At 47.0% G+C, this 14,802-nt stretch overlaps 1 protein-coding gene across 1 annotated transcript; it reads right to left on the bottom strand.

Annotated features, from left to right (window-relative positions):
- Window positions 1–2,649: 2,649 nt before the first annotated feature.
- On the bottom strand, window positions 2,650–10,851 carry CHST14 (carbohydrate sulfotransferase 14). Its single transcript, XM_077464883.1, has one exon. The coding sequence runs from the start codon at window positions 10,596–10,598 to the stop codon at window positions 9,501–9,503; it is 1,098 nt and encodes a 365-aa protein (XP_077321009.1). The 5' UTR covers window positions 10,599–10,851; the 3' UTR covers window positions 2,650–9,500.
- Between the last annotated feature and the right edge of the window lie 3,951 nt (window positions 10,852–14,802).

Raw genomic sequence — 14,802 nt, 5'->3', positions numbered from 1 at the left:
TTCAGTCAAATTAAATTGATTACCGTATTCATCGGCGTATAACACGCCCTTTTTTCCCCTTAAAAGCAGGGGAAAATCGTGGGTGCATGTTATACGCCGATCCCCCGAAATTCTGAGCCTCTGGGCGGCTTTCTGCCACCTTCGGCTCTTCAAGGCGGCTTTCGGCCGCCTTCGGCTCTTCTCGGCGGCCGAAAGCTGGCGAGAAGAGCCGAAGGCCCGTCGAGAACTACCGCACGCCGCCGAGATACACATCCGGCTCTGTATCTCGGCGGCGGCATTTTTTAAAAATAAAATAGACACGGCTGCAATGGGGGACAAGACTGCATTAGGCTGCAATGGGGGACAAGACTGCAATGGGGGACAAGACTGCAATAGGGGACAAGACTGCATAAGGCTGCATTGGGGGACAAGACTGCATAAGGCTGCATTGGGGGACAAGACTGCATAAGGCTGCAATGGGGGACAAGACTGCATAAGGCTGCAATGGGGGACAAGACTGCAATGGTGGACAAGGCTGCATAAGGCTGCAATGGGGGACAAGATTGCAATGGTGGAAAAGGCTGCATAAGGCTGCAATGGTGGACAACGCTGAAGATGACACTAATGGGCATATAAATGTAAGTTGTTTTTTTCCCCCTTAAACTTCCCTCCTAAAAGTTTTTTTCCTTAAAATTCCCTCCTAAACTTGGGGTGCGTGTTATATGCCGATAAATACGGTATCTACAATGTAGTTCTTGGAAACATAAAACCACTGGGTATACTCACTTTATTGCCTGTATTTTCCTTACAAATGCCTGCCTTTGTGAAAAAATCTCCAAGAAATATATTTTTTTCATACTTACACTGGTTCAGCTTAGCTTGATGTAAGTATGCATATCTGATATATAGAGGCCTGATAGGGATGCTATAATAGTCAGCAATACATAGAGTGAGAGCTGTGATCTTTTGCACTCTGTGCGTATGGTGTCCCTCTGTACACTGACCACTAGGGGTCGCTCACTCAGCACCTCTGCAATTCATAGAATGCCTTGTAATTTTTTTCAAGAAAAAGGCATATATTGATTGGACGAGGTTATATTCAATGAAAAAATTACAAGATGTTCTATGAATGGTGGAGGTGCTGAGTAAGGGAAGAAACATCTATTCTAACTAACCTGTGTAAGAAACATGTGTTTACTTACCTATTTTCAAGCCACTTTGATCTGGTGACATGATCTCTCCTTTGCCAGCCAGTGCCGGCAGCAGGGGAGAACAGAGATTACTCTGACAGCAGCTAGTAAAGCCTAGAGCAGTGACAAGACCAAGAGTCTTCAACGGCCCATCCGTTGTTGGCACTTTCTCCCCTGCAGCCACTGCTGGCTGACAAAGAGGAGCTGGATTACGCAACCAGACAAGAGAACCCTGCAAATCGGTAAGTATAAAAGATCTTTCTTACATAGTAAGGTTGAATAAAGATACAAGTCCATCCAGTTCAACCTGAGTTAGTGTCTACAATTGTCCCTATCTCCATACATTGTGTCTCATTAAGATGCTCATCTATTATATCATAATTTATCTAAGGTACCCACATAGCTCCGTCAATTTACACAGCACTCCACACATACATCACTCCCTACCCTCAAGGAGCTCACAATCCAAGGTCTCCAACTCACATTCATATACTAGGGCCAATTTTGGACAGAAGCCAATTAGCCCACCAGCATGTCTTTGGAGTGTGGGAGGAAACCGGAGTACTCAGGGGAAACCCACGCAAGCACAGGGAGAACATGCAAACTCCAGGCAGGTAGTGTCATTATTGCTATTTGACTCAGTGACCCTTTTAACTGCTAAGTGAGAGTGCTACCCACTACACCACTGTGCCATCCAACCCGTCTTACATGTGTTAGTCAGAATAGGTGTTGGGGGGTGCATTTCCAAGATTAGTGGTGCCTGGAATTCCACTTCACACCTGTGCACCTTTTGTGCTTCTTAAGTGCAGCTTGTTACAAAAATTCTGCTTGCTGCATTATTCATTTTATGAAAAATGCAATGGTTATGTGCCAAAACGCGTGTACAATGCAACTGAAACAGACTGCACAGATATGAACAGGGTCCAAGTGTTAGTTTACACCTTGCTTCAAAACATAGCTTTGGATACGCTTTGTTAAAGCTCTGTGAATGGCAGTCAAAACCCGTCACTAAATAAAATGGTTAGCTTACAGTCCTGTTTACACCCGGCTTTCACTTGATGCTTCGATGAGGCTTTGGTGGGACTTCAAGCAAGCTTTGCCATAGAGTTCAATGGAGGCTTTGAAGATGCTTTTTAAGCATCACTGAAGCTACATGGGGTATACTTTTTGAAGTGAAGCCGAACCAAAGCAAAGCAAAAGCAGGTGTAAACAGGACTGTAAGCTAACCATTTTATTTAGTGACAGGGGCTTTGACTAGCATTCAGAGAGCTTTAACAAAGCTGCCTTGTTAAAGCCGAAGCAAGTGTAAATGAGCCCTTAGAGTGCTTTCATGTGGCCTGAAGCTAAATCGTTCAAAGAAAATTGTGTTGATGAATTCCTGAGATATTGTTTTACATCTTAGTGCTGACGCTGAATGAGTTAAAAGTACCTCTAACATAACAGGCACAAACCTGTCTGAAATAATCAGCCAAGACTTAAGTATGATGCATAAAACAGCTGTTTATCTGAAAAAAGTATCACGATAGAAATAACATACCGTTTCCACAAAATAGGTTGAACTGTTTCTACAAAATCTTTGGTTACATTTACCAGTGCAAAGGGTTGCCAAATACAGAGAGGATATTCAGCATATGCTGGTGACAGAACAGTGTGACTTTTACAGATATGTAAACAATGTAGAACATTTCTGCTTCTGTTTGCATAGATTTGGGCAGATGGAGGTCTGTAGGCCGGGCGTAGATGGGTATACTGTACTAGACATCACTTTATATACTTGTCATATTTGTATACTTGGTATACAGTAAATAAAGCAACAAAACATAATACTTTTTTTTTTAAAGTAGAAAATTGTTGAAAATGAAAAAAAAAAATGATGGCTATCCAGATGAATCATACACACAGATACAAACAATGTATAAATCTCCAGCATTATATTTAAAGTAAATCAAAAAGCAGATTTTTTTTTAATGCGGAGGATTTTTCTTTGTCACCTGTGTCTCATCTCAGAGATTTCTGTTTACTTCCTCTCTTGCAGATCTGTGGTTCACAACAGCTTGCTGTTCGACGGGCCAACATAACCAGATAGAAATGTGCTGACCCTGCCTTTTCTCTGTGGTTTTGTAGGCCTGGCAGATAGCAGAGCAGCAGTAAGGTGACGGAATGCTCTGTGCGTTCCATCAAGAACTGATACAAGGGTGGTATTGTCAGGTGAAATGATCTCTGATAGACAGTACAAGCAAAACAGAGAGAAAGCATTGTGGAAGCACGTGATTAGGTAAGTAACCCACTTACCACTAGTGTGGAGGAGATACATTTTATAGCCACTGACACATGTGGGGGTGGTGGGGTTATTTAACACATGGCCACTGTCCACCAATGGGGTAAGAGAAGTTAATAACATAATACTGCTACTTACCACCAATGAAGCAGCAGGTATGTCGGTGGCAGCGGGGGGTGGGGGGGGGGCTGATTTGCACACACGAACAGCAGCTGTGAAGCCACCAGATTGCTTACACACACCCCAGTAAAAGCTTTTTAGACCCCTGATGTCTCGTTAAAGAGAACCTGTAACCCAAACATTCATCAAATAGGGACTTTTTTTCCCCTAGGTGATGAAAAAGTTAGTAAACAATCTTTTTTCAAAAGTGTAAAAAATTTAAGTTACACTTAAACACTTACACACATGTACGACCATAGATTCATGTATTGGGGACGTCTACGCACAAAAACGTTGATTTCACTACATATGTTACATATCACCACGCACACCGAAGTGAGAGCAATACCTGTAGGGACTTTGCCTATTGAAAAAATAGGGTACCAAAGTTTGTCATCGTTTCAAAGGTGCACTGCACACACTTTAAGGCTTGACATGTTGAGTATCTATTTACTCAGTGCAACTTCATCTTTTATACTTTACCCAAAAAATTGGGTAATTTATTGCGTGCCCTAAAATTTACTTTAGCGTACAGTACATCCCCTACATACGAACAAATTCCATTCCGGGAACCCGTTCTGAAGAACAGCAAAGATTAGCACTTGCAGACAAAGGCTGCGATCACCGCCAAAAGGGGGGGGGGGGGTTTGTTATATAATACTTTCACCAATGAGTGGGGGTTAAATAAAACTGCCATTGACCACCAGTAAAGGGGGGATAAATAATCCTGCCACTAACCATTAGTGCAAGAGGAGGTTAACAGCCCTATCAGTGACCACCAACGTTGGGCAAGTGGGTTACTAGTGCTGCCACTCACATCAATGCTGGGGGTCATTACTGCAGCCTTTGACACCACCGTGGGGCTTATTGTGGCCACTGGCACCAATGCTGGGGTTTATTGCAGCCACTGATACTGACACCAATGCTAGGGGTTATAAATCCTGTCACTGACACCAACAATCAAGTTTATTTTACTTTTATATATGCATTGTTAATACACTGCAAAAAATGTAGGAGGATGCATTACAGCCCAATTATTTTTAGCAGGTTTCCAAACTAGAAGTCTTAATACACTTAAACATGCTGTCATTGTGCAGCCCTCTGGAAGCGTTGGGGGCTGCACTGGTGTGGAGCTTAATTTGGAGTCCCACCCATGAATGGAACTGTCACAGATCGGATTCCCCCCTCCCCCCTCTGGTGCCACCTTTGGCACCTTTCGGGGGGGGGGGGGGGGGGGGGCAAATACCTGTTAAATCGGGTATCTGCTCCCACATCTAAGGAAGGAACTAAGTAATGTGTGGACCCTCCCCCCCCCCACCCCGCTGCCTTCTGGGAGACACACAGGTCCCAGAAGACAGCAGGGACCATTCAGAAAGTGCACCGTGACTTGCGCAGTAGGAAACAGGATGTGAAGATGTAAGGCTTCAATGCCTGTTTCCCTTAGTAATGATGGTGGCACATGCACCCTGGAGCTGAGGGACAGGTCGGCTTCGGGTGCCAACATCACAGGCTCCCAGGTCAGGTAAGTGTCCTTATATTAAAAGTCAGAAGCTGCAGTATTTTTATTTTTTTTACCCAGGCGGAACTCCGCTTTAAAGGAAAGGCTAAGTTCAAATTTAACAACATGTTACACCTGTATAATCGCCAATCCCCCTCACCCCATAAGTCTCCTCTTGTAACAGGTTCCTCTTTCCTGCAGATGCTGTCACATTAAAAATGATTCTGGCTGTGCAGAGGTCTGCCTGCACAGCTGCGTCATTCATTCACAGCGATCTATGAATGAATAAACTACAAACCCCTTCTTAATGCTTGATCAGCATCCTCATAGTCCAATGACAGTTCCTGCAACTAAGCAATTACCGTATTTATCGGCGTATAATACGCCGATCCCCCACTGATTGTGAGCAGAGGAGCGAGTGCCGCCGAGATACACATAGCCGAGTGTACTCAGCTAAGCTTGGCTTCGTTCAGTCACGTCCAGTCCCGCCCTATGATGGACATAATACAGGGACTGGGCGTGACTGTGAGCAGAGCCTAGCCGTACACTCGGCTATGTGTATCTCAGCAGCGCTCGGCTCCGCTCACAGTCCCGCCCAGTCCTGCCATTCGGCCTGTGTTATGTCCATCATAGGGTGGGACTGCAAGAGTAACCAAGAGGAGCTGAGCACACTCGGCTTTGTGTATGTCAACGGCGATCGCTCCTCCGCTCACAGTCAGCGGAGATCTGCGCCAATTGTAAATAATCAGTATGCAATGAGGCTGGGAAATGCTGCAAGGAGACTGGGCAATGCTGGAAAGACACTGGAAAATGCTGCAATCATGGACAAGGCTGCAGATGGACACTGATAAGGCTGCATTGATGGGCATTTAAATGTAAGTTTTTTTTCCTTAAACTTCCCTCCTAAAAGTTTTTTTCCTTAAAATGCCCTCCTAAACTTGGGGTGCGTGCTATACACCGGAGCAGTGTTTTGCCGGTGGTATCGCAGCACTGACCCATTGATTTCAATGTGGAGGAGCGGGGAGTTCACTGCTCCAAAGAAGCTACTGGCAGGACTTTTTGTGATGCCCTGCCAGCGCACTGCTGCAGTCTGAAAGCCCTCGGGCTTTCACATTGGAGTGAATGGAGCCGCTTTTTTCAGGCGCTATTTTTAGCGCTGTAGCGCCTGAAAAACGCTGGCAGTGTGAAAGGGGTCTTACTGTTGAGGCATAGAAAGAGTTGGAAAAAGTCCAAAGCCCCAGACTTACCAAGGTTAAGAACCACTGATGAGGACATAGTAAGAAATGATGAAATAATACACTATACCATATAATTATGCAATCTCCTTTAGATCTACCATCAGTTATGTAGTGGAAGGGCCCGGCTGATTTGATACCAATTGGTTTGTCTTCATTTTACATAGTTATGGTAACTCTAAAGGAGATTGCCTGGAGATTGTACAGCGCATGGCCAACTTTAGACAGCTGACAACTTTTGGATTTTCTCTCACTTTCAGAGCTTATTCATAATAGCATGTTGTAGTAATTTGCACATGGCATCTCAACACACCTGCATTACAGTATACTGACCAAATTTGCAGCAGGTCTAGTTGTTGATCTGCTTGTGTACAGTGGCAGCCCATTCTCATTAATAAGCGGTCTTCACACAACACACGTTAATGTGTAACATAAAGTGCATGTGTTAAACGCACCACAGGGGACTTCCCTGGTGTAAATGAACCCAGTTTTCCTGGACATGAGGTTCTTCTGAAAGAGAAGAGAAAATGCATGTGCCCAGTAATGACACAGACAGTTGTAAAAAAAAATAATCAAACAAGGGTTCTATTCGCTCATGAATCTATCCAAAAAAAAAAAAAGTTTGGGCTTTAGGCCCCTTTCACACTATCAGTTTTTCAGGCGGACCTGAACGGATGCTCCATAGAGGTCTATGGAGCGTCGGATGTCAGCGGCGACAGGTCCGCTGACATCCGACCCGCTCCGATCCAAAAAAGTGTGACGGAGGAAAAAGCTGTTTTTCCATCCGTCATCGGATCGGATGACGACGATCTCCCATAGGGGAGAGCAGCGCTGTGACAGGTCCATCCCTGCGCAATGTGCAGAGACAGACCTGTCATCTTCCTGCTCAGCGGAGATCGCTCTGGCGATCCCCGCTGAGCAAGCGGATATCCACGGGGCGGATCACCACTGATCCGCCCCGTGTGAAAGGACCCTTAAATGCACGTTAAATCTTTATTGAACTTTCAGCCTAAATCTGCTAAATACATTCCAGGTGCATCAAAACAAAAGATGTTTATAATCTTAAAGTTTTTTATCTTAGCCCACATTCACATTGGAGCGACTTTTCAAATTGCATCCTATTGCTTGCAATCACACTGTTCAAAACAGTGTGCCAACTTTGCGGTGCCGCATCATTTTTAAAAAGTAGTTCCTGCACTACTTTTGCCAATTTCGGATGTGACTTGCATAGTCATCTGTGCATGAAGCCGTACAGATATATTCCAAGTCGCACTGACATGTGGCTTTGAAATCGTGCGATTTCAGATGAAGTAGCACAATGTCAAAGCCGCAGTCAATGTTAATGAGGGCTTAAGTAGCTATCGCCTGGATAGAAAAGAGCCTGTCCCCTGCCACCAGCAGCAGAATCTGACGTTTGCCCGTGTGTGGAAAAACAGTGGTGTCTCTGCAAAGGTTTGAAATGCCCCCTGCTGAATCAGGCCTATAGCTCTGCAATCAACCTTGTGCTCCATGCTGATTGGAGAGCTCTGGCTCTGATTCAGCAGGGGGACATCAGATGTCTGCAGAGTAAGGATCAGCTCAGGCATGTCGCATACTCCACGTGCAGAGTCTGCCAGGAAGTCGGCGCAGTGCTGCGCTAATCCCAGGCAGTGAGACATTGCCCCTATGCACGGCTGCAGAGATCGGGCAATGTCTCACTGCCTGTGATTAGCGCAGCGCTGCGCCGACTTCCTGGCGGGCTCTGCACGTGGAGTATACGAACATGCCTGAGCTCAGCCTTACTGCAGACCACTGGTTATATATACACAGAGCAAGGTTCCCATTCCACAGCATTCTGGCAAGGAACAGACTTTTCTACCCAGCTTATAGCTGCTTTAGAAAGAAATCAAATTGTAAGTCATTGAACACACTTTTGGTATGACTTACCTGGAATATAATTTAGCTGGTTTCCTGCTAAACATGCTCCATAAGTGCCACTAGATATGTGCATTAGAAAACTCCTAATCATTTGGAACAAAAAAACTTAAACCATTTATATATACACACCTTAAAAACCTGTGCGACATTCCGTTTAAAAAAAACAACACAGCTACAGCCAGCAACCCAAATAAGGGTCCATGGGGGCTGGAATGTCACAACCACTAACTGTGTGGTACCGCTTGTAGAAACTACAATTCCCATCATGCAATGGCAATTGTAGTTGTTCATTGGAGTGAAAGTGGTCAGGTAGCCGATTTGTCTAGGGTGATATTCCCAATCAAATGATGCAATGACAGTGAGTGGGTCAGAATCCCGATCTGACCCACCCACCATCATTTCATAGTTTGATGTACAGAAGGCAATGCCTTTCATTGATGCAATGATAGTGGGCAGGTCAGACTGAAACGTCTGGGTTGTCCAATTACAGCGAACAGTGACATCATTACATACGCCTATATTTCAAAACAAAGAAATTCCTAAAATGAAAGGACATTTATAGCAATGAAAAAAATCTGCCTGGAGTTCAGCTTTATGCTGCTTTCCCAGACTGAACAGCAGCCCGTTCATTTGAATGGGCTGTAGTACCAATGGAAAAAGCAGATAAAAGGTCCCTGTCCCTTTTCCAAAATTGCAAATATATAGTGCTATGTGGTTCCCAGCACAGGACAAAATGCTGCGCTTTACAGTGCGTGGGGGTGCCATTAAAGATTAATCTCAAGAATTAATCGCTGTTTGTTAACAGCACATTTTTGATATGGGTGCAGGACAGTGCCCAATTACATGCAGTCCCGCACCTGCATAGTGTGAATCTAGCCTAAATCCATAGTTCAGTTGAGCTTTAAATATCCCAGTTTAAAACCATAAGATGACCGACCGTACACAGAGCAAATGTTGGTCATAAACCACCTGAAGTTTGCTAAGTGGGTGGCCCTGTTGGTCACCTCCCCCCAGATGTGCAACTACTGAAGAATTAAAGGAGCTGAGCAAAAAAAAAAAAAAACTGTCTCCTGAAAAGGGCCTGCATCCAATCAGATACAAGGCATTGTTTGGGTATTGTGACAACAGGTGGGGCCAACTGGCAAAACACAACGGCTGCAGCGGCAGAGTTGTCCATCCAACCTGTGTAGAGTAGATGGAAGAATGGTTCCCTTTAGCCCACATGCTACTTGTGTTTGCCAGCTTTAGTTTCTACAATATTCACTGGTAATATTGGGAAGGGAATAGGCAAAGAAAGAGAAGTCAAGGATGTACTTGGGTAAGAGCTCTCGGATCAGACCCCTGGGGGTATTGCATAGAAAGTAATGTAATGTCTCTTTAGTGACGGGCTTGTACCAGGCCTGTCTCTCAGGGAACTGGATGTATGGTGGGGCATTGATGGCCTCTAGAACTGTGTTGGCATCCTCCCTCAGCCTCTCATAAGATCCTATGAAGTCATAGGTGACAGCACAGGGCTGGCACAGGTTATAGATGGGCATCCAGTGCTCATTCATCTTCTCCACATCCTCGTCCAGCAGGTAGTGGAGGAACTCGGAGAAGGTGACATCCTCCCCCTGGGATTTGCCGGGCTTCTCCCGGTACCTCCTGACAATCTCCATGCCATACTTCTGCTGGTAATCTTTAATTTCCCCAAACTTATTGCGGTAGGCAGAAAGAAGCCTCTCCATGGGCTCCCGGACAAACAGGAACTTGTAGTAATGGCGCAGGCGGTAGGTGACTTCATCCGCCGAGAGGTCAGACAGGAAGGTCAGGTCGCTCTTGTGGTCCATCTTCAGCTTGACGTCCACGTTCTCCAGGTGGCCATCCAGCACCTTGAGGACCCTCTTCCAGTTGGAGCAGGCCACTTTGGGCACATAGCAGTAGAGGAACTTGTACTTGTCATTGACGATGATGTGTCTGAGCAGGGTCCTGCGCTGGCCCGGGGGAAGGTCCCAGGGACTGTGGGGCATGTTCTTCTGGCCGCAGATGCCGTTCATCGTCCGGTTACGGATATCCCGCAGGATCTCATAGTCCAAGTCCTCTCCCTGGTGTACCTCACCCCGGCTGTGTGAGCGCCATGCCAGGTCTCCCCTGGGTGGAGGGGTCTTCACATCAGCCAGGATGCCCCTCTCAATCATCAGAAGTAACCCGCAGGAGGCCACAATCACCCCAAACATCAGCATGGAGGGCAGCATGGTGCTGGGGGTCCGGGGCCGGGATAGGGGGTGAGAGGGGATCCGTCTCAGGGTGGGGGATCCCATCTGGAAGTGCTCAGGGAGCTGGTAGAGGGGATGAGGGAACATGGCACGGCTAGTGATGGCTTCTCCGCTCTGCCCCCGGGATGCCGCTCCGCTTTGCCTGCATTCTTCTTAGGCTCAGCAGCGGCCCGTCATCTTCCCTGCCAGCACGGCAACATACCGAGGGAGGGGACAGCACCGGGTCACACAGCGGCCAGCTCCGGTATCGTCGTCCTCAGTCAGCGGCGCCGTTCTAACAGCATCTCCCGGAGCAGAGGAGACTTTATGCAGAGAGGCCCGAAGAGACGTCACAGTCACGTGACCGCGCCCAGGCAATGGGGGGCTGTGAGGGGGAATCAGGAACGTCTCATTATTGTCGGTTTTCTCATAGACACTGTCAGGAAGTGCCAACAAAGATCACAATGCCAGGGGGGCACCCCAAATACCTCATCTAAACTAAGGGGGACATTACATTACATTACATACAGCTCCCCACTGTCCCTGATTTGGAGCATTGTCCCTCTTTTCTCCTCATTTGTCCCTCATTATAGTTGTATATAACATGCACTTTTTTTTTTCAAAAAGTATTTCCCAGTGCTAAACCGTTCATTCAATTTATAAATTGCTGCATTTATACATTTTAAAAGCCAATATAAAGGAATGGTAGTGGTTAAAAAAAAGTCCTTGTGGCTTTAATGAACTTTTTTACATACATTTGCAAGTAGGTGTCCCTCATTCCCATCTGAAAATGTTGGGAAGGTATCCCTTTATCTGCTAAAATTATACCTTATATTGACTGTTAGCCACTAAACAAAAGGTGACTGCTATTAAAAAGGCGATAATAGCCAAACAACTATTATAAATGGAGCCGTACCCCCATAGGGGTTGCTGGTTGTTGTGGTCCATCTGTCACCCTAGACAGAAAACAATCCATGCACTTTGTTTTTTTGATATTTCTATTAGGGGAATTCAACTTGGATGGAGATGTGGTAGATATGAGATGCCCAGTTGATAAAAAAAAAGACAATGTAGGGGCTGAAAATGATATGCATCTCCAGTATATACAACTTCCCTCAGCACAAACTTGCTTGCAGTTGCAGATAATCTCTCCCAAGACCAGCTAGCATTGATATGCAGGCCAGACACTAGCTCAGCCAGGCCCAACGCAAATACCCTTTGCAGGCAGTGCCTGTAGGACCTCTTTGGTGTAGAGAAAAAATGAACATAGTCCCAATGAAAGCTGTCCCACATGGCTACTGATCCCATCTTCAGCTCCTGGCTGCAGCTACCTCTTTCCACTGCTCGTGACACCACAGTTCACTCCAATCCAAGACCGCACTCTCCCAGTCCTCTCAGGTGTGCCTCCCCAGTCCTCCTGACTGTTTGTCACTCACCAGCCCTCCTGGCTGCGTTCTGTTGTTCCTCCCTGGAGACTTGCCAGGCAGTGCTCTCCTTGCTCCTGTCCAGGATAATTCCTTGTGTTGTTAGAAGGTCCTGTCCACACGCAGGCCCAAGGTCCCCCCCCAGACTGGGGGGCTCCATCCAAGACCGCAACAGCCTAACACTTCATCTCCATCTTCCATCTGATCACAACTCCTCCCCAGCTGGGCTGACATTTAGATATCATAGCCCTCAGAGATCCCCCTTACTTCAGCCTCCATTCCTTCTCAGTGCTGCTATAGCACAGGTAGAAGCGTCAGGTTGGGCACTAGGATCATGCAGGTTTGGAGTATAAAAGTGCAGACTTTGCGTTTTGTCAGCCGCTATATTGAGCCAGCTTAGTGCTACACAGCCTACAATGTTGCTGAGGCTGAGTGGGGACACTGGAAGATGGCTAACCCCAAAAGGTTGCCCTGACCTTGCAAGCCTCCCAAAACCTCTGACACACTGGGTTCTGGCACAGACACCAGACTATAGCAAAGTAAAAAATAGGATCTTTTGTACTGTACTGTACTGTACTGTAAAATCCTTTTCTCTGTAGTTTACAGACTAACACAGCCCCTTTCTTATATCATTGGGTTGTTACACCACCTTCAGGAGAGGACTAGGCAGAACATGTTAATATGTTATAATAAAACTAGAACTCTCTAGTTCCGCCCAAGGGGTGGTACCTTAGGTAACAACCCCCCAGCCTGCTCCTGCAGCCTCAGTACATCAACAAGCAGTATAATGTAAAAATAGGAGGGGAGGGTGCTGTGTCAGTCAGTGAACTACAGAGAAAAGGATTTTACAGTGAGTACAAAAAATCCTATTTTCTCTTACGTTCACCGACTGGCACAGCTCCTTTCTTATACCATCGAGACATCCCTAAGCAGTGCCAAAACGAGGGGTGGGAAAACAGCATAAAAACTTCACCCACAATGGCATGTGGGAACCAGTATAAAACTTTACCCACAAAAACAACTGAGTGTGGGAATAGCAAGAACTTTTGAGTTCTTTTGAGCTCCTCAATCTGGGAGTCACTACCTACCAGGGGCGGACTGACCCATCAGTCATTCGGTCGCAGTCCGAGGGCCCGGACTCATTAGGGACCCGTGGCCGGCCCAATGAGAGGCCCCTTAGAGCGGCTGTAATAATACCGCTAACAGTGCACTGCTCCCGCCGGCCCCTCCTTCCCTCCCGCCTGTTGCAGGTGCATGCACTGTACACTACATCACCTAGGACGGACGAGAAGGGAGGAGGGGCCGGCGGGGAGCAGCGCGCCGTTAGCGGTATTCTTACAGGCATTAGGTGACCAGGGTTAGTTAAACTTAATTTTTTTACTGGAGGGCCGCCATTGGAGGGAGGGGGCACTGCAATACAGCTGTATGGGGCCCGGGCCAGACTTCAGTGTGCTCTCCCCCTCCCCACACTACCCCCCTGTATGCTCTCCCCCCTGTGTGCTCCCCCAGTGTGTGTCCCCCCCATTATTTCCCTGTGTGTCCCCCCCCAGTGTTCCCCTGTGTGTCCCCCCCTCCAGTGTTCCCCTGTGGGTGTCCCCCCAGTCTTCCCCTGTGGATGTTCCCCTGTGTGTCCCCCCAGTCTTCCCCTGTGTGTCCCCCTGTGTGCTCTTCCCACCGTGTGTCTCACTGTGTTCTCCCCCCCAGTGTTCCTCTGTGTGTTCCCCCTCAGTGTTCCCCTGTGTGTTCCCCTGTGTGCCCCCCCCCCCCATCAGTTGTCAGTCCGCCCCTGCTACCTACAAACCGCCTTAAAACTTGTGGTAACAAATGCAACAGTGCATTTACTTAACTGTACTGTGTTTTTACCAAAAAAACAGGAAAAAATGTAAGTGCAATTGCAGTTACACGGCCGCCTGCAAAACTTTGTGGCCAAAACGGGCATCAGCCGATGCACCAACATCTACCTTTTGTAAAGGTGTGAACAGACGACCAAGTCGCTGCTTTACACACTTGATCGACAGATGCTGGATATCGGAAGGCCCAAGATGTTCCAATTGCCCTGGTGGAGTGGGCTGTGATGGAAAGGGGGGCACCTGCCCCTTCAAGGCGTAGGCCTGTACTACAATCTGTCTGATCCACCTGGAAATGGTGTCTGACGAGACCGCCATGTCTTTTTTTGGACCAGCCACCGACACAAACAAGGAGTCTGACTTCCGAAAGGGAGCCATAGCAGACAAATACACCCTCAGAGCCCAGAGAGAATGGAGGGCCACCTCCTTAGGATGTGTCGGTTTAGGACACAGAGATGGTAACACAATGTCTTCATTAATGTGGAACGCCGAAACCACCTTCGGCAGAAAAGAAGGTTGCGGACGCAACACCACCTTATCCTTATGATAACCAGATAGACTTGCAAGACAAGGCCGTCAGTTCCGAAACCCTCCTGGCCGATGTAATGGCCACTAGAAAGACCACTTTCTGAGAAAGAGTCAACAGAGGGATCTCTCTGATATTTTCAAATGGCGGTTTCTGAAACTCCGATAACACCATGTTCAGATCCCACGGGGATAACGGTGGGCACACCAGAGGAACTTCATGTAGCACCCCTTGAACAAAAGTGCTCACTAGAGAATAGGACGCCAGGGGTCACTGAAAAAAGACAGCCAAAGCTGAAATGTGTCCTTTAATGGTGCTTAATGCCAATTTCTGGTCTACTCCTTGCTGTAGGAACAGCAGGATCCTGGTTATAGAAAAGGAGCGCAGACGCCATCCTTTCTCCTCACTTCTTCTGAGAAGAAGATTTCCGTGCTCTCAACATAGTGGGGATCACCGAGTCTGAAAGACCCCGGCTTCTTAACACCTGTCTCTCAATAGCCACGCCGTTAAAACCA

Source organism: Lithobates pipiens, unplaced genomic scaffold, assembly GCF_037356315.1.
Source record: "Lithobates pipiens isolate NorthernLeopardFrog02 unplaced genomic scaffold, aLitPip1_a1.2 Scaffold_30, whole genome shotgun sequence".
Taxonomy (NCBI): Eukaryota; Metazoa; Chordata; class Amphibia; order Anura; family Ranidae; genus Lithobates; species Lithobates pipiens.
The sequence above is the reverse complement of the archived record's forward strand: the minus strand, read 5'-3'. Positions and strand labels throughout refer to the sequence as shown.

Bases quoted from the DNA above. Each gene is read 5' to 3' on its own strand.
- CHST14 (XM_077464883.1), bottom strand. From the start codon at position 10,598: ATGTTCCCTCATCCCCTCTACCAGCTCCCTGAGCACTTCCAGATGGGA.